At 42.5% G+C, this 22,245-nt stretch overlaps 2 protein-coding genes across 3 annotated transcripts in view; one reads left to right on the top strand and one right to left on the bottom strand.

Annotated features, from left to right (window-relative positions):
- The window catches only part of LOC310914057 (hydrocephalus-inducing protein homolog), a gene marked incomplete at its 5' end in the record, with an annotated part of 172,036 nt that extends 158,272 nt beyond the window's left edge, over positions 1-13,764 (bottom strand). The window contains 2 exons of the mRNA XM_083869954.1: positions 12,374-12,409; positions 13,639-13,764. Of these exons, the coding sequence (XP_083726080.1) occupies positions 12,374-12,409; positions 13,639-13,764 (162 nt within the window). The remainder of the gene's footprint in view (positions 1-12,373; positions 12,410-13,638) is intronic.
- ADAMTS18 (ADAM metallopeptidase with thrombospondin type 1 motif 18) overlaps positions 13,675-22,245 on the top strand; it is a 78,255-nt gene continuing 69,684 nt past the window's right edge. Inside the window, exons 1-3 of one of the 2 annotated variants that reach the window (XM_083870187.1) lie at positions 13,675-13,915; positions 14,017-14,095; positions 15,965-16,281. In XM_083870187.1, the coding sequence (XP_083726313.1) occupies positions 13,763-13,915; positions 14,017-14,095; positions 15,965-16,281 (549 nt within the window). In that variant the 5' untranslated portion in view covers positions 13,675-13,762. The remainder of the gene's footprint in view (positions 13,916-14,016; positions 14,096-15,964; positions 16,282-22,245) is intronic. The other variant, XM_083870186.1, reaches the window with a different exon arrangement.

The following is a 22,245-nucleotide window of genomic DNA, read 5'->3' on the forward strand; positions in this document are numbered from 1 at the left end:
TGAATTAAAATTATAAGGTTATTCTGAAGAGTTACAACAGACAATTACAGATGAAAATTTGAATTGAGTTTGTTTTTTTTTTTAAACAAAACAAACTACCAGAATTCTTTGACGTTAAAGACACACATTAAAATTCAACCCCTTTAATACAATGAATGTCACCAATCTCAGAGGGTTCAGCATGTGGACTTGATGCTATTTAAAGTTTTCCACAGACTACGTGTAGCTGACTTTGAGGCCACTGCTAGATTTAAACCTCTGTGTGTGCATTTACTGGGGTAGACAAACACAGTTTTTGGCTGTTTCTTAAATGCTGTCCAAGTTAGACCTTCTTTGAAGGACCATCTTCCTCTCCACAATTATGGATGGCTACTGGCATGAGGACTTTAGGCTTTGATAGGAGGCATTCCAGAGTAGTCTTCAGTTTTGGGGGCATTCCAGAGTAGTCCTCCATGTAGAAATCTTCCACAACAAAATCATGCAATGCTAAGGGTTGGAAGGGACCTTAAAGGTCATCTAGTCCCAATGAATCTCATTATTTTTTCAACAAAGTCTTCCCATGAAGTTAGAAAAGTGAATTTAGGCAGCTATAGCAGATGTTGTGGCTATTTGATATTTCTTTCTGGCTAAGAGTAATTGCCTTCACTTCTACTTGTGAGCCTTTCTGGAAGCAGTCCCCAAAAGCATCACTGTACTTACACAGTGACTCTCCAAGAACTACTGGAATAATTCTGTAGACGTCAGGTGTCCAAAGGTTTTTGTGAGAGCGCTCTCCTCTCTCCAACAGAAAGGGAGCAAGCTGAAATTGTAGTTTTTAAATAACTTTCAGCTTGAGAGTCAAAAAAGGCAAAATGCCCCTCACATAATCACCCCTGCAAAGGAAATATTCACAGATCTTTTAAACACAAAAATGTATTTCTTTCTTGATTCATATGTCAATGAATTTCTCTTCACTTTTTTTGTATAAATTGATGTCAGTAAATGCCCTGAAAAGAACAACAGCAGAGTGTGTAACCTGAGGACGGGTGTGCGACTCTCGCTGCTGACATCTGCTGAGTGGAATTTCAGGTTTACTGGCAAAGGTAATTTTGTCTTGACTTGCTCCTTGGCTGCAGTGGAGTCAGGATGTAAAATGTTATGGTGGTGCAGAACAGAGAAATTCCTTTATGCACACAGTAGCTCTAGCATAACCTTGGGATGTGCTGGGTCCCACCATTCCCACTCCGCCTGCTCTTCAGGCTGGAGCATGCACAGGGACTGGATGGAAAAGTGCTCCTGGGTTTGTCATTGCCTGCTTCTTACCCTATTTGGATTTGGAAATAAATGCTTAGCATTATTTTCATACTGTTTAAAAGAATACTTGTGGGTGTGCTTTGAGTTAGGTTACTTAGATAAGCTTCAAGTTGAAGGGGACATGTCCCTCTGGCATTGCATGCTGTAATGAGGCAGATTTGTAGGGAAAAGTGGTCTTTGATTTTTAATCCCAAGAAATAGGAGTGAGATAAGGTACTGTAGCTTTGTGGCCATTAGTATACATTAGAAAGTGAAACCAGATTATGTCTTAGAGTGTTTCTGTGGCGCCCAGTCACTCAGTACATGTAGAACTTGGGTACTGGTCCAAGAAAGAGGCGACAGAATGTGTCTGGTTGGGTTGTGCTCAGCCACACTGGAGCTGCTCCTCATCCTGTTCTTGCCTTTAGTCTACTGAAATATTAATGGTACATGGCTGAGGACATAATTACTTCTTCATTCAACTTTCCAGTTTTATAGTCCAAGACAGGGAATGTGGGGATGCACAGCAAGTGCACATTGTGGAGTTCCAAAAATTTCTGAATATGAAGGACTGTCTCCACCTGAGGACTACAGTGCCTCTTCAAAATACAAATACAGGGAAGTGCATTTCCAAAATCACTAAATGTCCTTAAAGTCTATGGTTAAGATCAGAATTTTTAGTGTATATTAACAATACACATATATTAGGCTGGAAAGAAAATGGCTTATTAGACTTTTAATGTTTCAAGGAGGATCTCCCCCTCTTGAAGAGCAGCACTTATTTCTGTCCCTTTGTAAAGAAGAGTGGACAATGACATATTTTTTCTAATCTCACTCTATGGTCACTCAAGGCAATAAAAGTTCCAGTATCTGTGGACACCATTCTTTTTTTAAAAAAATTCTGATACTAAAGTATCTTTCTCTAAAGATACCATTAGGGATTCATTAAATGAAACTTCTACTTATGCAGTGTACCTAGGACTGCACCTGACCTTTTCCAGAAACATTGTATTTTCTACTTAGGTATTTTGTCTAGGAAATGTCAAGGTTTAGTCACCTGATGAGCAGATCAAGGACATCTGCAGACACCTGGATTGCACAGGGTCAGATCTGTCCTGTGGCATATGGACAATGGATCTCATGCATTTGGGATGCAATGGGATCTAACGTGTGTGCACCGAGTAGGTGATCTGTGTGAGCACAGTAAATCCAGTTCACTCTGAGCTCACTGTATGGGTATAAATCAAGATGCATCCCAGACACATTAGTCTCACTGCATTTCATTTTGTCTGGGAAAACCTGGACAGAAATATGGTAGCCCTAAGCTTCCCACATTCCACACTCCACACACACACATAATAGGTTCATGTCTTGAACCCTTGGTCTCTCTCGGGCTTTCCATTATTGTTGATACAACACATAAATCTCAGGTTAAGTGTTCTCCTGACTTTGCAGTTATTCGCCTTTTTCCTATAGGCCCAACAGTCTTTAAATCCTTCTGAGTTGCTTATTAGAGTTTTAGGTGGGAAATAACAGATGACCCTTGGTTTAGCTCTCAGGCTGATTAAGGAGAAATCTCTTCTCTGTGTAATGCCCTGGTCTCTAACAAACCACTCCAAGCGATTTTTGCAGACGTGGGCGTTGTTCTCTTTGTTTCATGTTCTCTGTTGTTTTCTTAGCCAAGTTGCTTTGGTATTTATTAATTGAGAGTTGTAAGTAATTCACTTAATCTAACACTTGATCAGCAATTTCAAATCAACATTTGAGAGGGAACATACCCTCAGGCAGTTGTTATTTATTCTGGTCAGGTAATTCCTTTCTGGGCTGTTTAAACAGCAACATGTTTTTTGTTACAGTGAGATTGCCTAACTTAGGAAAAAAGTTTGCAGAAGTCTGCCTTTCTGTTTCTTTCAAAGTTTAACTAAGTAGACTGCTTAGTGTGATAATGATAACCAAGTACTGAGGTGGGCAGATAGCAGCATAATTAGGAATATGCAACACTGCAGTATAAAGTCCAAGCATCTGGTAAGGATTAGATTTGCTGGTTATACAAAATCATGAAGATACAAACCATTCTGACAGATCTGATAGTAAGAAGAAAGATGAATGCATTATCATCTAAGCTGCCCTTGCAGCACTGAGAAATCCTGTAGTGCTGTCCACTTAAAATATTTCAACATCAAAAGCTAAACATTTGACTCTCAGGGAGAAGTTGTATCACCCATTGCTAAATTTTCCCTTATAAATATTTTAAGTATTTTACTCCTCTGTGAAGGAGATGTCGACTATAAGACTCACATTTGGGTTTTGGGAGATCTTTTTTCTCCTTTTGGAGTATGAGTAAGTCTGTCAGTATTCCAGAGAAGTCCAATAGTTTTGAAGCTCCATAGAAGTAATTCTTCTGGCAGCCCATAAGGAAGAAGTCAGAAGAATCTCACTGAAATATGGAAGACTGAGCTTTAATAAGAGCACTGTGATAATTCAGGGGCTAGCATCTACAAGCCACATTTGTAGTTAACAAACAACCAAGGTTTAATCACTGCAAGGATGTGGATCCCTTTACACCTATTAAATAGTGCTTCAAAAGTTACACAGGCACTCAGTGACAACTCTGGCATTACAAAAGTTATACCTTGTCATAATTATCAACAAGGCAAAGCCATAACACAAGCCTCCATTCCCCTTCCCTTCCTCCTCCCAAAAACAACAACCAGCAGCTACCAAAGCATTAAGTTCTATTTAGGGAATCCTTAGAGCAGGTTTGTCCTGGACCCAATAAGGCAAGTGTCTGCAGCTCCAGAATAAAGTGGGAAACTGAAGAAAGCTTTGAATTTCAAACATCTTTCAGTGAGGAATTAGTTTTAAAAGATGTACAACAATAAGCCACGAAATAAGTCCAGACACCATAATTCAGGGATAGAATATGCTATGAAACTGGCAGGCATCCAGGCCAGAGCCAGGTGCCTGTTTTGGATTAGATTCAAGTGGCCTTAGGCCACCTATGGAGCTTTCAGGTAGAATCTGGAAGCTGCTCACCTCAATATGCCCTACCTTGCTTCTATTTCAGGTACTTGTGAAGGATTCCCAGATGGCTGGCACTCATCCAGACCCATCTGCTTTCAGCTCTCCTTGTCTCTATACTGTCATGAGACAGGCTACAGAAAAAAATGTATCTGGAAAGCAGAGACTTGATAATTAACTGCCGGTTTTCCTCAGTTTGCAGTGAGAAAATTTGACTCATGAGAGCTGCATTTATGTCTTGCAGCTCTTGACACCCTGAGAGTGGGATTACAGATGAACAAGGCACAAGTGTACATATATAACCAAGGGGAAACAAAAGATAGATATTGAAAAAAATAATAAATCTTGAAGCTTAGACTATTATAGGCCATAAAAAAAAATAAAACTGATTTGTCAATCTAATGACTATTTTACCTGTCACATTCTTCTGTTTACTTTTAATTCTATTTTATACTGGATCATGAAAATAGGCCAAGATAACTCAAGTCCGGAATGTCAGTTGTGGAATTCTGACTGTAAATGGTTTTTGCCTGACCATGGCTGGATCCTTGATGTGCTGCCTTCCATATTTCTCTGGAATATCCTGTGCATGTCCTGCCATGGGACTCCAGTTTCATTCCATGAGGGTGGCTGGCTGGAAGGGCAGAGCTGGAACCAGTGAGGTTCTTCCTGCTAGATTCAGTACAATTATCCTGGAAGCATGGGGAAACACTACCCAAGCTACCCTCAAACAGATAATCAGTTTGAGTTTCTGTTATGAAGCTCTAGCACAATGTTGATGTGTCTGCTCTGCCAAGGAGGTTTAAATCTCATTTAAATCGAAGCTAAAAAACTCCTGCTCTCATTAAAAGTGAAATGATTGAAATGGCCATGAAATCACTTTTTATTAATGTTACAGTCTTAAAGAGTTCATCCATGGAGCAAAACAACAGCACTGTCACAGTATCTGGTATTCCTTAAAGGGGAGCATTTTGATTATAAAGCACTTTCAGCAAATATAATACCTGGAATTAGACTTGTACGTAATAGTTTGCCAAGGAAGGCCTCAACATGCAGGACCCCAATTTTCATTAATATTCTATTCCACATTTTTTTTTATTGCAATAGGACTAGAAATCACCCTCCTAACTACTTTTCATCCATGCTCCACTGCAGTACCTTTCCTAACATGCCACCATAAAGGCCCAATTCTTGCCTTACTAAATTCAGTTTAAGAAGAGCTGTTGATTTCATTGTTACAGGCGCACAACATAAAATGATCTAATTCCTTTTTCTTCCCAACATTCTTCTCTATTGAAAACAGGCAAAAATCAAACACTTTCCACTTGGTACACACACACACAGAGTAAGATATTATTAAATGTTGTCACAGCAACTGGTGGAATACTGAGTTTGTAAAACAGCTGTTTGATTCCTCAACATGCTGAAATCACTTTGGAGATCAGCACCACAGTCGGGGAATAGTTTTGTTTGCAAATTAGGAATGCAAAGAAGGCTGTGGTAAATTAAAAACTGTAAGCTGAGCTCTTGGGACAAGGACCAGTTTTCTGTTCTGCATGTGTTCAGCACCTAGCTCAAGGAGTCCTCTACAGCTACTGCTACCATATTCTTCATCTGTTCTCATCATCTTTTGGCATGAAAATCAGTGGTAAAACATTCAGAAAATCTTGTAGAAAAATAAAAGGTAGGTCAGGAAGGCCTTGTTGTCCTGGTGAAAGAGTATAAAGCAATCTGAAGGGAGCTAATGCCCTCATCCAAAGCTGTGATTGCTCACTGCCATTGTGGTGCAGTGTAGTCCTCAAGTAATGAGCTCTGGTCCTCAAAAGACAGCACGTTCCAGTGTCTGACACAAATCCCACTCTTGTTATGGAACAAGAGTTTAGAGTCCTTCAGTGCACAGCGGACAGAGTATCTGTGCAGATCTTTCAGACAACACCGTCTTTGTACAGCATTGTATGGTGCTGCAGGCCCTTTCTTATAGAAGCAAATATGGAACAGCTCCATAATTCTGTGGGAGACCTTTTCCTGTTTGTTTGCCAAGCTGTGGTTAAAACTCTCCCAGAGAGGTCCAGTTCGGGTAAGAAAGACACGAAGGTGGTGGGTCTGGGCAGACACCTACCAGGGGAAGATGAACACACACTGTACCAGAAGTAAAACCAATGAATTTTCATAGGAAATGGGCTGATACTTAATTGAGAGTGGTAAAACAAAGGATTTGTGAGTATGCTGCAAGTGTTCCACAGAAGGGACTGAAAAGGCTCCTGAGCTCCTTTGCAATCTGTGTTCCCAGCAAGAAGGCTGAAGTAACAAAGGCTCATTGATGTGAGAAGGGAGGGAAGTTTTTAATAGAGGAATCCCAGGAGCCAGCCAAAGAAGCATTATCTTGTATTAAAAAAATCTGCAAATAATGAAATTCAGAGAAAAGAGAGGCCAATTTTCTTTGACTGGCCCATAAAATGAGTCGCAAATAAAAGAAGAAACACGTTTACAAAGGATTGGAGACTGAATCTTCCCTGTAACATTCTTCATGGGGTATGTTGCTCGAAACCATGCAGGGATCCTTGTTCAGAAATGCTCTGGAGGTTCAGTTCCTCTTGATCCCAACTAGAGCTGTGAATTCTTGGTACTGTGGAAAATTAAGTCCCAACATTTTAATCCCAGAACTCAGACTCCCACCCTGAAACTAACTGGATACTAGCAGGAGAATTGTTATCAGAGATCTTATCTTCAAACTGATGCCAGCACTTGTAGGAACTAGTCATGTCAGCAGAAGTCACCTTTCCAGTCCAGTAACAAAATGAAAAAGCAAGATAATATTTCAGGCTTGAGTGTGATGAAACAACACTACCAGGCATGGAGGAGAAAAACACAACTTTAAGTCTTGGATGAAACAAGTATGTGTTGTTTACAGACATGAAAAGAAGAACCAATAAGAAATGAATGAGAAACCACTTCATCCCAATGCCATTTGTTTTGGGGGTGGAATAATCTCATACATTCCTAACATGGAAGACAGAGGTTGAAACTTCCATATGGATTTTGTTTCTTGGCCTGGTTTATCCTTTTCTGGGGTGCAGATGCTGGCTGACTGCAACAGGGACTGAGCTTTCCTTCCTGCACGTGATGCCAGAGTATGTCTGAAACCAATCCTAGTGTCTTAGAAGTAATTTGCAAGGGTTTTAACTGTGTCTTTGTGACTCTGTAGGCTGCCCAGCCTTCCGGGTAGAGTGCAAATCACTATTTATAAAAGGCATTTTCAAAGTGGATCTTTGAACCTGCTGGACTGCACAGTTTCTCCCGTGCCATTTTTGATCCATTGTATAAATACAAATTTTGGCACGTGCACAACATTATAAACTGCATAATTGTTTTTATTAGAGTTCTGTGAGTTTGGAGGTACCTGTGCTTTAATTACCCTTGGCACGTTTCCAGGAAAACTCTTCTAAAATGTAGTGCTTGCAAAGCCTTCGTCGGGCCACCCACAATGACAGCTCCTATTTTTCCTCTATTAGTGATGGACATTTTAATTTAATTTCAGTCTGGGTGTGTGACAGAGCCCCTGAGTACTGAGCTGCAGCTTCCCCCTGTTCACTTTCCAGCCACAGAGTGGTCGGGACACCGTGGCAGCAACTTGTGACGTTTGGACGCAAGCCAAGCGAACGCTGTTTGCAAAGTTTTTTAGGTTGTCTGTCTTGCTTCCTTGGCCTCCCCTCCCCCTTGCAAAAATTGCTGGTGACACTAGAAATGCAAGTCAGTTAATCTGTTCTAAAATCTAAGCACCAGCCTACAGTGGAGACGGCCAGGGAAATGCAGAACATTGCTTGGAAGGTGGGTTTAGTTCCGCTCCCAAGCCCAAATCTCTCGTGTCGCGGGACGGAGCAAGGACAATGGTAACAAGTCAGCAGGATAGCTGGAACTCCATACTCCATGCCAGAAAATGGGATGTCCAGCTAGCACAAATAAATGTGTAGAACTAATCAAATTAGGATGGACATGCTGTGCAATACAGAGAAATGCATGTAAGCAGAAAATTGTGTTTAATATTTGTAATCAAAAGCATTTATTTGGGACTGTAACAGCCCAGTGCTACGTGCAAATTGGGTGAGGAAAAAATGTAAACACTGTTTCTTTGATTTCACGGAGTTAGGGTGCAGCAGGAATGCTGGATGGAGCTCCTTTTCCAGGGGCTGTGATTAAAAAGCTATGTGAAATGGATTTAGGGGCTTATTGACAGACAATGTTACTGTACATGGTGGTGGAAACCTATTCCACAATGATTACTCTTTATTGCAAGGAGTTTGCCAGAATTTATAGGATGCAAACTGAAAACTGTGGGTTTAGAGACAAGCTGAGGATATGACTTCCATTCTAACACCATGTTTTAAGGCTTCTGCAGAAAGCAGAATTTAATAGAGAAACTGGTGAGACAGTGGAATTTTTTTTGGTGAACTTTCAGTCCTTAAGGATCAGAAATTAATGGAGGAACTACACTAAGTCAACCAGTATGTGTTTTTGTTACTTATGAGTTTTCATGGCAGCTGAAATATAGTTACCCATAAACAGAATAACCAGTGACATGGTATAGCCCGTGCCACGTGTCACTGAGAAATGCAATTAACCATCACACAGAAGCGACTCTATTCCAGTAGCTCATATGGTAAACTGAACACTGGCTAGAAATGCAGAAACATGCTTTTGGGAACATGCTAAACTAGCATTTTCCATTCCTCAGAACACTGTAGTCAGCTTCAGATTTTGTGGAAGTGGACAAAGGAGCCCTCAGAGTTTCTATTTATGAGAGTAGCCTTTTAACATTTGGGGCAGAGGGGGAGGAGGCCGGTGCAGGAGTGGATCTGCTGTCAGCTGCTATTGCAGGGCTGTCTGGTACTTTGTAGCCCTGCTCTGTGGAAGTCAGAGCAATTGCAGGAGGTGCTGCAGCTGTGGGGAAGCTGAGCAGTGTCCTCAGACCATCAGTGTGTCAGGATGTGCCCTGGTCCTAAACCTGAGGGGCACCAGCTCTTCCTGTTCACAGCCTCCTCTCTGCACAGAGGATCCTTCTGGAGGGGAGGATACAAAGATTATCTTCTCAGGTTCTCTAACCCAACCAGAGAAAGGAGTTGTGGTTAGTCATGCCAGATGAAAGGATTTGGCCTCAAATTGTACAGTATTGCACTGTATTGGGTGTATTGGGTTTGATATTGTATTGTATTGGGTTTAGATAATGTACAGATAGATGTGCCAATGGGATTTGATACCAGCTGAGCACATCCCTGCGACTCCACTGAATCTATAGGAACCTTTCCACAAGGTCTTTTTTAAGTTGTTCATATTTTGCTGAACCAGTGGTCTCGTCCTGCTACAACTGAGTAACAGTTGCTGAACTCTTTAGACAAATTATATAAATGCACAAAATGCCTTGAGGTTGTTGAATGAAAAATGTAATGAGAAAGAAAAGCCTCCTTAGCCATGCGTTGTGTATGGAGCACAACCAAATTTGGGGCATAATTTCACTTCAGGGCCTCTTCAACTTTTGACAAAGATGAACCTGGTGGATTTAAAAAACTACCAGCTCATTCTAAAGAGGGTCATTTGTAAAGGGGTTTCTAAGAAGACTTCTCTGCAAAGAGTTTCACCCAGCATGTGGTTAATCATCCCTCACTAGAAATGAAGGCAAAGGGCTTCTGTGCCTCACAAGAGGGAAACTTCTTCGTGAGGATAAACATAGAGAGCATAAAGACTGAGCTGGAAGAATCCTATGGAGTGCTTATATGTATCCTGAGTAACCCAACAAGTATTTAATTTGGCAAGAAATGGTCCCAGAAATGGTCAAGCAGGAATGGACAGTTGGAGAAACTGAATGCTGAGTTAGCAAAGAAAAATTCTGCTCTGCTTTTACTATGCATATTCACTGAATATTGATTAAAATGAGCCCTCCTGCACCATTTCCCATTGTAAGTACTCTGTCTCTAGTCACCCAACCATTTGTGGTTTAACTGTGGCATAAATTATACAAATTCATTTTAAACAAAAATAATTCTGAAGATGATCCAGATGGACAGCCCTCTGTCTTTGAATCATTCGCTCATCTCAGTGGCCACAAATGTCTCATGTGATGAAGAGTTCACTCTAACAAAGATGGCAAAACAAACATGGTGACATTTTAGTCTAAGGCTTGTTTCTCCTGCATTCTTGTCAGTCATGTAACCAGTAAACACAGAATCACAGAGCCATAGAATGGTCTGGATTGGAAGAGACCTCTCCTTCCAACACCCCTGCCATGGGCAGGGACACCTTGTTTTAGACAAGGTTGATTCAAGCCTCATCCAACCTGGCCTTGGGTTATTCCAGAGATGGGGCAGCCATAACTGTGTGAGTTCCGTGTGCAGCTTGACTCTGTCATGATGGCCATGACACCATAGTTCTTGGGGAAAAAAAACCAACAAAACAACTAGGAAAGGTAATTGGAAAAGAAGGATTCAGAATTAGAAAGAATAGACTCCTGAAAAATAGTGATCAATTTTCTATGATATGGTCATGAGTTGAAACAAGAACATCCAACATCTTTGCATGTAGACATCAGGACAGTGGACAGACACTTTGCATGCAGGTGTGGTCTGTCTAGAGAGGGGACTGTAACATCCTTCTGAAACTTGGGCTCTGCTCTTGTGACCTCAGTGTGGGGAAAGCAAAGCAGTAACTCACTGCTGGTGTGGAGCAGCAACCTCCTAGTCTGCCTTGCATCTCTGAGAGAAATCCTGACCTTCTGAGTGGGGGAGGTCTCTTTATGCTGCAGATCACTCCCCAGTAAGGTTAGTGCTACCTGTAGGGCAATGCTGCTCCAGGGTGACAACCTTTACTGGGTCTCCACAGTTCTTGTGTTCCTAGGTAATAAAGGAGTTTCTCATGTAGGTAGAACACAATTAGAGCAGGTGGAGACAAACTAATAGGGGAAAAGAACGACCTATTAAGAACCTGATATAACTGATCAGCATAAAAAAATTGGTGGGAGCATCCAGGCTGAGAGCTTAGGGAGGATAGAGCCCAGTGAGACTGCAGTGTGGTAATGGCTGCCTCTGAGGAAATCTGTGCTTGTGGTCATCTGAGGTGGGACTTGCTAGGGAGAAGGGGGAGGAAAGCCCCCCTCTGACTGCATTGTTTACTCCACTGCTGGCTGTGGAGCTTTAGTTTTCTCTGATGTTTTGCATGGTGTGTTTGCACATGGAACGAGCTGCCTTGCAGGGTTCTCTGATGTTTATGACCATCACGGCTGGGATCTTGATTGACTCGGGGAGCAAGGGATGATGTTGTCTGAGCATGTTAACTGATCAGTGTTGCTGCCTACAGGCCAGAAAAGGCTGGTGTCCCCTGCCTAATGCCAACTCAAATTTAGATGCATGTCATTTACAGTCATGCAAAGCAGTATCACATTTTTTTCATCTTCTTTGATCGTACCCAGAAACTATAAATCCCCAGGGTGAAATCTTAACTCTACAGAAAACCAGAACAAACCTCTTTTGAGTGATGCAAGGTTCGTGGTGAAAGTCGAGTTTTTATTTCTTAAACAATTCTCGTAATTGCTAGAGCACTGTATTTATTTCTCCCCCCTCACAGCAAATTAAATGTCCGTATTCATGGTCAGGTAGTCTACTGAAAACAGTCAGGTCTGTCTGTTCAGGGTGTTGAGGGCTGATAATAAAATTACAGCCCAGTAATTTTATTTTTTTCTCCTATTATCTGCCATGCACAGCATATTTTATGTGTTTTACTTCACTGGGGCCATGGTAGTAAACCTGTGGCCAGCTCTTTCATTTGAATATACATGGTGGGAGGTGGCAGGTGCACTGTTACAAAAAGATCTTGAAACTTTATCATAATATATTCAGCAAGGTGATAATGTAAAACCTGGAAAACGGAGAGAGGTGGAGGAGAAATTCCACGCCTGGGAACTTATTTAATGTTTAAAGACAGGAAATGCTTTAGAAGCAAAATTATCTCAGATCTGTCTAATCCACTGCCCCAGACTGGTTACCATGATACCCCTGGTGAAGGGGGCAGGTGGAGGAGATGACCTCCATCTCACCTCAGCTTCCATCATGCTCTTCAGCTCCTGTGCCAACTGGAGCAAAGAGGCACCTTAAGCTGGCACAGTTAGTTTATTTTCACTGTGCGACTGTGGGACAAGGGAGATTTTGAGTGAGATTGGATTGAGACACATACTGGAAAACTCACTGGTGCAAAAGGGAGATCAGGAGGTGAGGGACACTTCTCCAAAGTGCAGCCAAAATCATCAGAAACAAGTTCTTTGTTGATTTCCGTCCTGGACCAGTCCCATCCACTTCAATACTTGTTTGCTTTTACGTTATTTGGATCTTTGATCCTTTCCTGAAATTTTCTGTAGAAAGGAGTGTGTAATGGCACAACTATATTGGTTGGGACCAGAACCTGGTGCTGTGTTTGGCTCAATTTGTGTGAACCACTGTGTGAAAATCAGCCCCTTGATGGACATCAGTGTTCAGTACCCAGCACCTGTCACAGCTGTCTTGGCTTCCCAGGCACCTTAACCTTTGTGTGATTTGTTTCTTTGCTTTCCAATGATGCGACTTTTAAAAATAATAGAAAATAAAAGCACGTTGTCTCCAAGTGAGTGGTGGAAGCTGCACAGCTTGTCCTGGACTGTGCTCCTCCCATCAACCTCACAGAACTCTGCTCTTGGTGAAGAGAGTGGATCTCATCAATGTATGAAGGCGTAGAGCCGAGTGTCCGAAGTGCCTGAAGGAGGAGTGCTCAGGGGATGGAGCCAGGTGCAACTTGGAGGTGCCCAGCAGTGGAGCCAGAGACCATGAGCAGAAACTGATGCCCAGGAAGTTCCACCTGGACATGAAGAAGGACTTCTTTCCTGTGCAGTGGCTGAGCACTGGAAGAGATTGTCCAGAGAGGGTCCCCCTCACTGGGGACATTCCAGAACTGTCTGGAGACAACGCTGTGCTCTGGGATGACCGCGGCTGGACCAGCTGACCCACTGCCATCCCTTCCAGCCTGACCCCTGCGGGCCGGCTCCCCGTTCACCGCAGGGCTCCCGTTACCTGCACATCCCCTCAGGTGCGCCCGCCCCGCCCCGCCCGGCTGTCCCCGCCGTGCCCGGCCCAGGTGCCTCCCGGCCGTGGTCCCGCCCGTCCCGTCCCGTCCCGGCCCCGCTCCGCCCCGCCGGTCCCGCCCGCCCCGCTCGCCCCCCGGGTGCGGCCGCGCCAGACGCGGCGCCGGAGGCAGCGCTGCCCCGCGGCGGCGGCGGCGGCGGCGGCGGCGGCGGGGCTTAAAGCGCGCTCGGGCGGCCGGGGCCGCGCTCACCTGGGCGCGCTCCCCGCGCTCCGCCGGCCGCCGCAGCGGCTGCGGGGCAGCCCCGGGGACCATGCGGGACCGGCCGCCAAACGCTCCGGGGGGCAGGTAGCGCCCGCCAGGTGCGCGGCGGAACATGGACTGTCTGCTGCTGGCCGTCTGGACGTTACCTGCGGCGATCCTCGGCGGCGGCTCCATGCCATTCCGGACCCTCCCGTGGCTCGGAAGCGCTGTAAAGGCAGGTCGAGAGCACTTTCTTTTGCAGTCGCCTGGTGTACTTTCATACCAGGTTACTGCGGTTCCTGGTGCCTTGTCTTTCTGCCTTCCCTTGTCGAGGAATTCTCGCCCAATACTCTTTTTTCTCTCTCTTTTATTTTTTTTCTCTTGCAGACCCTTCAGCTGTGTTGCCTCTGTTGCATGTCTCGTGCAGCAGCTTTAAGCGGTGACAGCATCAGTGACTTGACTCATGGTTTGTATTGCTCCTTCTGTGTCTGTGTCTGTGAACGTTTGCATGGATGCTTTTTTATTTTGTATTTTTTTCGTGGAGTGGCTGTTTAGAAGGAAGAAGTCACAGTGTTTGGGGAGCATAAAGTGCAAGCAGGCTGGCTACTGCGGCACGGTAACCCACGGGCAGGGATTAATTTGTTAAGCTCTGTGTGCTAAAGCTGAAAGGAACAATATGCAGCAGCAAATCGAATGAATGAGATGGTAAATACATCCACGTTTCCATGTGCGATTAGGAAGATGAATGCGGGTGTAGCCACAACAGCAAAACCTCATGTGTCTGTTGTGGAAGCAGTGAGACAAAAGTAATGAAAAGATTTGTGTGGGAGAGCAGGAGGAGCTGTGCAATGCAGGCTAAGGGGGGAAAAACCTTCAGAGAAAGGGCTTATGTGAATGGGAGCTCGAGTGCCGTTTGTTCCCAGGTTGGAGGGACTAACACGTAGATGCCGATGACTTCGGGACTTTTGAAGTGCAATATATGCTTTGTATTGTGTGTGAGTAGAAACAAAGTACAATAGAGAACCACACCGGGGTGCAGAAAGGAAAACCTTGCGCACCCTGTGCTCTGCTCACTGGGGATTCCCTCTCTCCAGCAGCTGCTTGCATTTTTTGGCACCAGCCTGCTTAGTGTCCTCAACTTCTGCCGTTGATTAACACCACTCGAGGAAAGTGAAAGCTCTTGATGTATTGTTTCCACTGTCTAAGGAAAAGCAACCTATCAGTGGTTACATTTTCAGCCTAATGTGTGTCCAATAAAGTCTATTCAGGCAAAGAGATTGATTGAGACTATTTGCAACAGCTGTTACAACACAAGAAGGAGGGGTTCTCCTCTTTTTTAATGGTGTTGTTTCAATTTAGGAAAATAAATTAATTGTTTGTCAAGTGCATGGACATCTCCAAGTAGCCACAGAGAAACACAGCTCACAAATTAAATGGGGTTGGGAAGCAGTTTTTTCAGCAGAATTACTTAGGCTACCAGGAATAGGTGCAAAGATCCTGGTTCAGGAAACAGCTCAAACTCAGGCCCTGGTTCCAGGACACAGGTAATCCCTGCATGGCTAGGTCACCACCAATGGTAATGTACTGCAAGTGAGGCACCTGCTTGTACAGCCAGCTGAATTATGGCCTCTTCCCCCCTCCTTTTTAGGTGGTTCTGAGTAGATCTGAATGTTTCAAAAACAGTTTTGTAATTTTTTGCATATTTTATCCAAAACAATAAACTTCTTTGACATGCAATTAGCAATGGCTGACTAAAGGTTATTAGGTAGGATGTAATCTCTTTCTGCTGGAGGTCAGTTACAATTTGAAACCCAGTCTAATCAAGTCACTACAAAGAGATGAGATCTCACTCAGTTAAGGCATTAATAAATTAATCCTTTAATCCATTTGAACAAGTAGTACAGCTCTGTGAGGCCTCAGTCATGGCTGCCCCTACAGTGCTACAATATTTGCTGCATTTTTGGGGAAGGGAAAAGCCTCTCAAACCAGAGCAGCCTTCACATTTGACAGCAATTAATACAGGGGGAGGGGAAATTCTACAGATCTGCTGGTGATGACAAATGTCTTCAGAGGAACAGTTGTGGGAATGTTCACAGCTATGCTAGTTAGTCTGTGCCTCTCAGTGGGGCACAAAGGAAACAAACACAGGCTGAGAGCCTCTGTGACTTACGGGGGTGAGTTTGTGCAGGCAAGACAGCACACACAGAGCCTGCAGAGCCTGCAGGCCAGCCCCAAAACAAGGGAATGCTCCATGCCATGGGGAATGCCTGGTACTGTGTCAGAGTGCCTTGTTTATGGGATGCCAGAGCTGATGGCCAACTCTTTATCGTTACAGATTATGTGTTTGTGACACCTGTCAGAGTGGATGCCAGCGGATCGTACATTTCACATGATGTTTTGCACAGCACTAGGAGAAAGAGATCAACTCAGAGTTCAAAGAGTTCCTTGCACTACAAATTTTCAGCATTTGGACAGGAACTTCACTTAGAGCTTAAACCTTCGACCATTTTAAGCAACAGTTTTATTGTCCAGGTACTCGGGAAAGATGGAGTGTCAAATTCTCAGGAACATGAAATTGAGCAGTGTTTCTACCAGGGATTTATAAGGAATGATAGCACCTCTTCGGTAGCAATATCTACGTGTGTAGGCTTGGTAAGTGTCTATTTAAAACAAATCAGCATTTAAAGTATTTTCATATGTGGAAGAGTAGCCCAAGGTATGTAGTTCATATAATATTCATGACATGATACACCCTTTTCTGATTTTTTTCTATTGTCACTAGTTGCTATTGTATTTAACAAAGAGGCTTCTTTATAGCCAATGAACTGCATCAAAACCTTTGTATTTTTTTATGATAGTCTTTCAGGGAAAAAAAACAAACAGAAGACTGGCTGGTAGTCCTAGTAATTATCCCATAGCAATTTGTTACAGTTTGTGGTAGTTTATACATTTTGCTCCCTCTTAAGAAAAAGTTCTTCCTGCCTTTGTGAACTGCGATGAATAAAGGAAAAAAAAAAAAATCAGTCCAGAAGCTTGTGAAAAAACAATATTGTATCTAAGTTCGTCAACTACTTTAAGGAATGGTGAATTTCCTAGCTTGGCAGGAGTTATGAACAAATTTCCCTTTGTTTCCTTTGATAATTCAAGCCTTATTTGGGTTTACAAATCTTGATGAGTTGATCTCTTATGAATGTGTTAAATATTATCATTGTGTATTTTCCATTTATGGCTGTCAGCCAAGTTCATGAAAAAATCATTATTCACAGGTGATTTTGTCAAAATATGTTTGACAGTGCTCTCATTGCCTGCAGAGAAGGCTTTACTGATGTAATTTAGGAGAATTGTCTACAGAATTAATAGTTAAGCAGGTTTTTTAGGCTTAATCCCCTGCACTTGCAAAGCAGTCTGCTATGGCTGCAGAGGAAGGCAGTGACATTGAGTGGGAAGTATATGAAGTCATCTGTGTGCTTTGTGGTTGACTAAAGGTCCAGAGGATATGTTGGGTCACCCTGTAGAAATCTGTTTTGCAAAGGTACTTGTCTCTGAGGGCTATTAAATTGTGTGACAGGACCAAAGAAGGAGCACTTGAGACAGCCAGTGTTTCCTTTGAAAATGGGATCAGTGACTTGAGAAGCCTGTTCATTAGGAAGGGCTGTTGATAACTGGTTGAAGTGGTCTGGGTTATATTTTGAATGCTGTACTCTTCCTTTTTTTTTTTTTTTTGGTCCATCATTGAGTTAGAGGAATCTTAATAGTTCATTTGAACAGTTGCAAATGTGAGTTTGGAGCAGGTGCCAGGATTGGCTTGAAGCTTTCTTTTGCATTTAAAGTTTTGTTTGTGATGCTGAACTGTTAATATCAAATGTGCTCAGTTGTTTTCATGGAAGCCTCATGTTCACAACTGCTACCCTTTATCAGATTTACTCAGAAAAATACCCTGTTTTCATTCATTGCAGTGTTTTGTCTTTTTGGTATGGGAAGTGCTCTGCCTACACACAGCAGGTAGTTCAGGAGATCTCCCCTGTTTGGCCACGTTTTGGTTTTTAACATTTTAGCATGCTTTCTGAGTGAAGTTGAGCTTGTCAAGTCTTGTCTGGAGAAGGAAGGTTCAAGCCTGCCTCAGGTCACAGAGGAACAGAATGTGGTGATCTTAACTGAGAATGAAATGGATCTTTTACCACTGTCTCGACACAGAGTTTGTTATGACTGGTAAGCTTCACTTAGAAAAGATCCAGAAACTGATCAAAAGAGAATAAATATTGTGGTATGGACAAACTTGTTATGGAAGTACCTAGATTATCAACAAATAGAATCTCTTTTAAAAATTAATTTCAAGGTTCAATAGCTTTTGCTTTAAACCGTTGTTTTAAACTGGCAAATGAAGTAAACCTTTACTTACAATAACCTCCTGTAGGGTAGGTATCCCAAAGTATAATTGTTCCTTTCTCTCCCCATCCATCTATTAATTTCAGTGCACCTAATGAATCCCAGGCAAATTACCAACAGGATTCTGAGTCTTTCAGTTTACAAGGCTGCCTTCTTAAAGATGTCGTCAGCTGTCTGTTATGACACCCACGTCACTTTTCACTGGGATCCAAATTCAGTAATCATATGTTAAGTCTGGACGGTGTGCTCTGATCAAGAGAACCTTGTGAATAGCTTCTATATCCTTTTTCACCAACTACTTTTGTCACTTGGTTGCCCTTCTTTCCTATTTGCTTTGTTCACTGCAATTAAACCGAAAGTGGTGTTTCTTCTCTATGGTTGGTAGCACTAATCTTTCCATTGTTCCTTTCATTAGCAATAGCTTCTCTACAATAAAGCTGCAGTGACCCATTCTTTCAAGCCTGGAACACCACAATGTGATTTGGAAGCAATTGCATTTCAATAGACTACGGGGACTCTTTGATCTAATTTTTTGGATGACCTAGAGTATTCAGTCATTCAGCTGTCTGTTATCTGCCAGTGCCTGCAGAGGAGACTTTGGGGAGAGTCTATATGAAATGGTTTGTTAGGCAGGATGACCTTAACTTAACACTGGAAAGGAGCAAGAATTTGTTGCTTTGGTCTAGATCTGTTAAGAGATGTGTATATATTACGTTTTAATGGCTTAGTTGACAGGAAGGCCCCACGTTTTTATGCTGATTTGTTGATTTGAGACCAAATGTTTCCATCAGTCAACACGGTTTTCTTGGTGTGTCAGAAGGCAGAACTGGATCTTTATCTGAACAAGTCTCCAACGCAGTAAGTGAGCGTTTCAGGAGAATGTGCACAAGTTTACTGTGAGTACTGCCTCTTTTCATCATCAAAGTGCTTCAACTTTCAACTGTCTTCTTCCCTTTTTCTGCTTCAGTCAGCATCCTCTGGAGCATCTGCTATAGAGCACAAAACCAGTGCTTTTACTTGTTTTGTTAATGAAAACTCTGTTCTGGACCTTCTGTGGAGAACATGATACATTAATTCCACAGAAGTTATGGTAATTTTTTTGCATATTTTTTAATGCATTCTCACTCCCAGGGATATTTTTTTTTTTTACTCTTACAACTTTGGGACAATAATGCAAAGCTAGTTTCTCTCTTTAGCATCATCTTAATGTGTCTCAAACAGAAAGTAATGTAAATTTTTTTCTTCACGATTTTTATTATTGATTTAATAAACCTCTTGTGTTATTCCTGCATGACTTTTTGGAATTTTCTTCAGTGCCTTGTGCTCTCCCAGTTGGTAAATCCAGAGTACTGGCTTGTCTTGCTGCTTCACCTGTTTACATTCTCAAATTCAAACTGTTTGTTCTTTCCACATTCAGCCTTTTTTCCCAAAATCCTGATTTGAGCTAATTCTTACTTATTCTAATTATATTTTTATTACTATTATTATTATTACTATTATTATTATTATTATTATTTAGCAATTTGTTATTACTTATAATTACCTTTAGGTAGCTCCTTGGGAGGCAGACTATAGCAAATCCACAGTCTACTGTGGTTTTTCAGGTTTTTCTGAATAAGATGATGCTGGCCACTGTTAGAATAAGAGATTGTTTTTTTAGGACCTACTCAGAATGGTTGTGTATATTCCTACCTCTTTCTTCTTTCCCCTCTTCCCATTCTCATCTACTTTGTGCTATTTAATCTGCATTACAAATGAGATCTGTTGTAAGTTCACCATCTCCACTTCCATGATGACATCTAAAAGATTTACTGCTGCCTTCCTAGCTGGTATCACAGTGTGGTGTTTGCCTCTCTTTATAGGCCAGTTTTTGTCTCCTTACCTTAGGTTCATGTGTACAGAATCCCTGGTATAAAGTGAGTTGTTTGCAGTCACACAGTAAATCAGGGCAGAGCACAAGAGAACCTCAGAGGTCTCTGGTTGCATTGTAGAGACATTCCCCAAAGTAATTTATAACTCTGCTTTTGGGAGCAGAAGTTGCATTCTCCTTGTGAACATGAACTCTGGCAAAGTCAAACAAGTTTATAATCCAGTACACAACACAGGAATTGGTGGCCCTAGTGAATGAGGGGTTTGTTATACAGCATTTGTGTCCTGCAGGACACAGGTGGAGGCTCTAGAGCAAGTACCAAATGCGTGTCCAGAGGAAAGAACTGTTTATCCAACACTAGGAACTCTCCTGCCATTCCATCACAGAGAGGATGTGTGTGTATTCTGGGTCAGAAAAAGGGAGTTCAGGTGCTTTAACACCTGTGACACACAGTTTGATCATCCAGGCCAAGTTTAGGCCTGAGAGGCTGCACCTGCTCAGCCCAGAGGTGGTCTTGGGTCCTTCTCTGCCTTTGATTTCTGTGCCTCAGTTAGGAGTGGTGGTGCCCTCCTCTGGTTTTGGTGAGGTGTGGTTGAATCTGTCATTATGAGCAGCCTCTTCCTCTTGTCTCAAGTTGTGCTATGTTTATTAGTGTCTAGTCAAGGGAAGAGGAAGGGGAGGGAGGGATGAATCATGTTACACTTGTTGAGCTGTCAGAGGATTCTAGACAAGAGGTGTTATAGATGCAGCACTGGGAGATAAACAGGAGATGTATTAATTCAGTGGAGGGCGTGTGTGTGTCTGAGGGCAGGGCTTTGCTCAAAGTATCAAAGAAGCCACAAAATTAAAGCTTCTTGGTGCAGTCTGACCACCTAAGAGGCAAGCAGGCCAGGCAGCTCATGTACACACTCTTTGTAGTCATTTAATTGCACCTGGTATTAGCTTTGTTTAAGTTGATGCTAACAGCAGCCTCCTGTTCCTAGAGCTCACACTTTAAGTCCAATTAAATATATTCAGACAAATCCCAAGATTCTTATGCAGACAAGCTGCCATCAGACTCAGTGAGCCAGACTGCTGGTGAAAGTACAGAATAATTGCTCTTTGCATTGAGGGTCCTTTAGAAATCGACAGCTGTAAAAATACAACAAAATTTGGCCCAGTGGGACCTTGAGGAGAAGCTAAGTACAGAGCTGGGGTTTTTTCTCATTCTTAAAGCTGTTTTTAGTCCACCTAAAAGCCAATACACAAATCCTATTTTCTGCCATTGTACCAGCACATCATGAACAGCTTCTTTCATGGGAGTTGTATGATTTTCTTTGTATTCACACACTACTGCATCTCCATCCTTTATAAAACACAAACTGTGTTTTACAGGATCATCCCTTTGACCACTGTTTTGGTGAACATTTTTCCATTATTATTCCATTACTCTATATTATGGAAAATATGAAAATAAGAAAAATCTCTACAGAAAAATGAGATGAAAATGGGAAATAGACGTATTTTTGAGGATATTTTAGGTTTTACTAGAAAAATACCAGTAGTGCTTTTGGTCTCAGCATTGACCTGACTGGTGATGAATTGTGTGATTAGGTTATTGATCAACCTTTTCCATATCTGCCTGATAAGCTTTCTGTTTAACTCTGCCTTTAGCTCTGCAAGACAAAGGTAGTGTTATCCCAGGTGTTTTGGCATTACTGATTCCTGGCAGGTAAGAAGTGGAATTAAAGAGGATTAATGATGAGAAAGAATCTGCTTCTGCTTGGCAGAAAAAGTAATAGAAGTTGCATTTCTTCCTGGTTTTATGTTAAAAAACCTGGGATGTACATAGAGGAAACTGAGCACAGTGGGCTGTGGCTGCACAACTGCTCGAGTGCCCACAGGAGCTGCTCTCCTCTCACTTGTGCCTGCTCTGTCATTGCTCAGTTGACAGCAGAGCATGAAAATAAATGGTTTGTTGGTATATTTCCAACCCAGCTTCAGGCTGCTATGGGCACCATTGCTTGAATCCTGGGAGTGTTTTCCAGAAACAGGGAATTTCCATTTGTACAGAGATAATTCATCCTGCCCCTTCTTGTTAAGCAGCAGTCTCATCACCACTTCCAAAGGAATCAGTAGTCTCTATCTGTGCTTAAAACATCAGGGGTTTTTTTGCTGTAGCAAAGCCTTTCCACTAAACCTGGTTCCCACACTTTGCCTAGTCCATTAGAGAGAAGCTTATGGACAAATGCCCTTGTGAGGGTCAGGAGTGGATGACCTGCCTGCACAGACGTGACCCCTTCATTACAGGATGTCTTTGATGTCGTGAGGATTTTTATTTTCAGCACCACTATTTTCATGTGAGCTGTACCATCTCTGCT

The sequence above is a fragment of the Zosterops lateralis genome (assembly GCF_965231275.1).
Source record: "Zosterops lateralis genome assembly, chromosome: 12".
In the NCBI taxonomy this organism is placed as follows: domain Eukaryota; kingdom Metazoa; phylum Chordata; class Aves; order Passeriformes; family Zosteropidae; genus Zosterops; species Zosterops lateralis.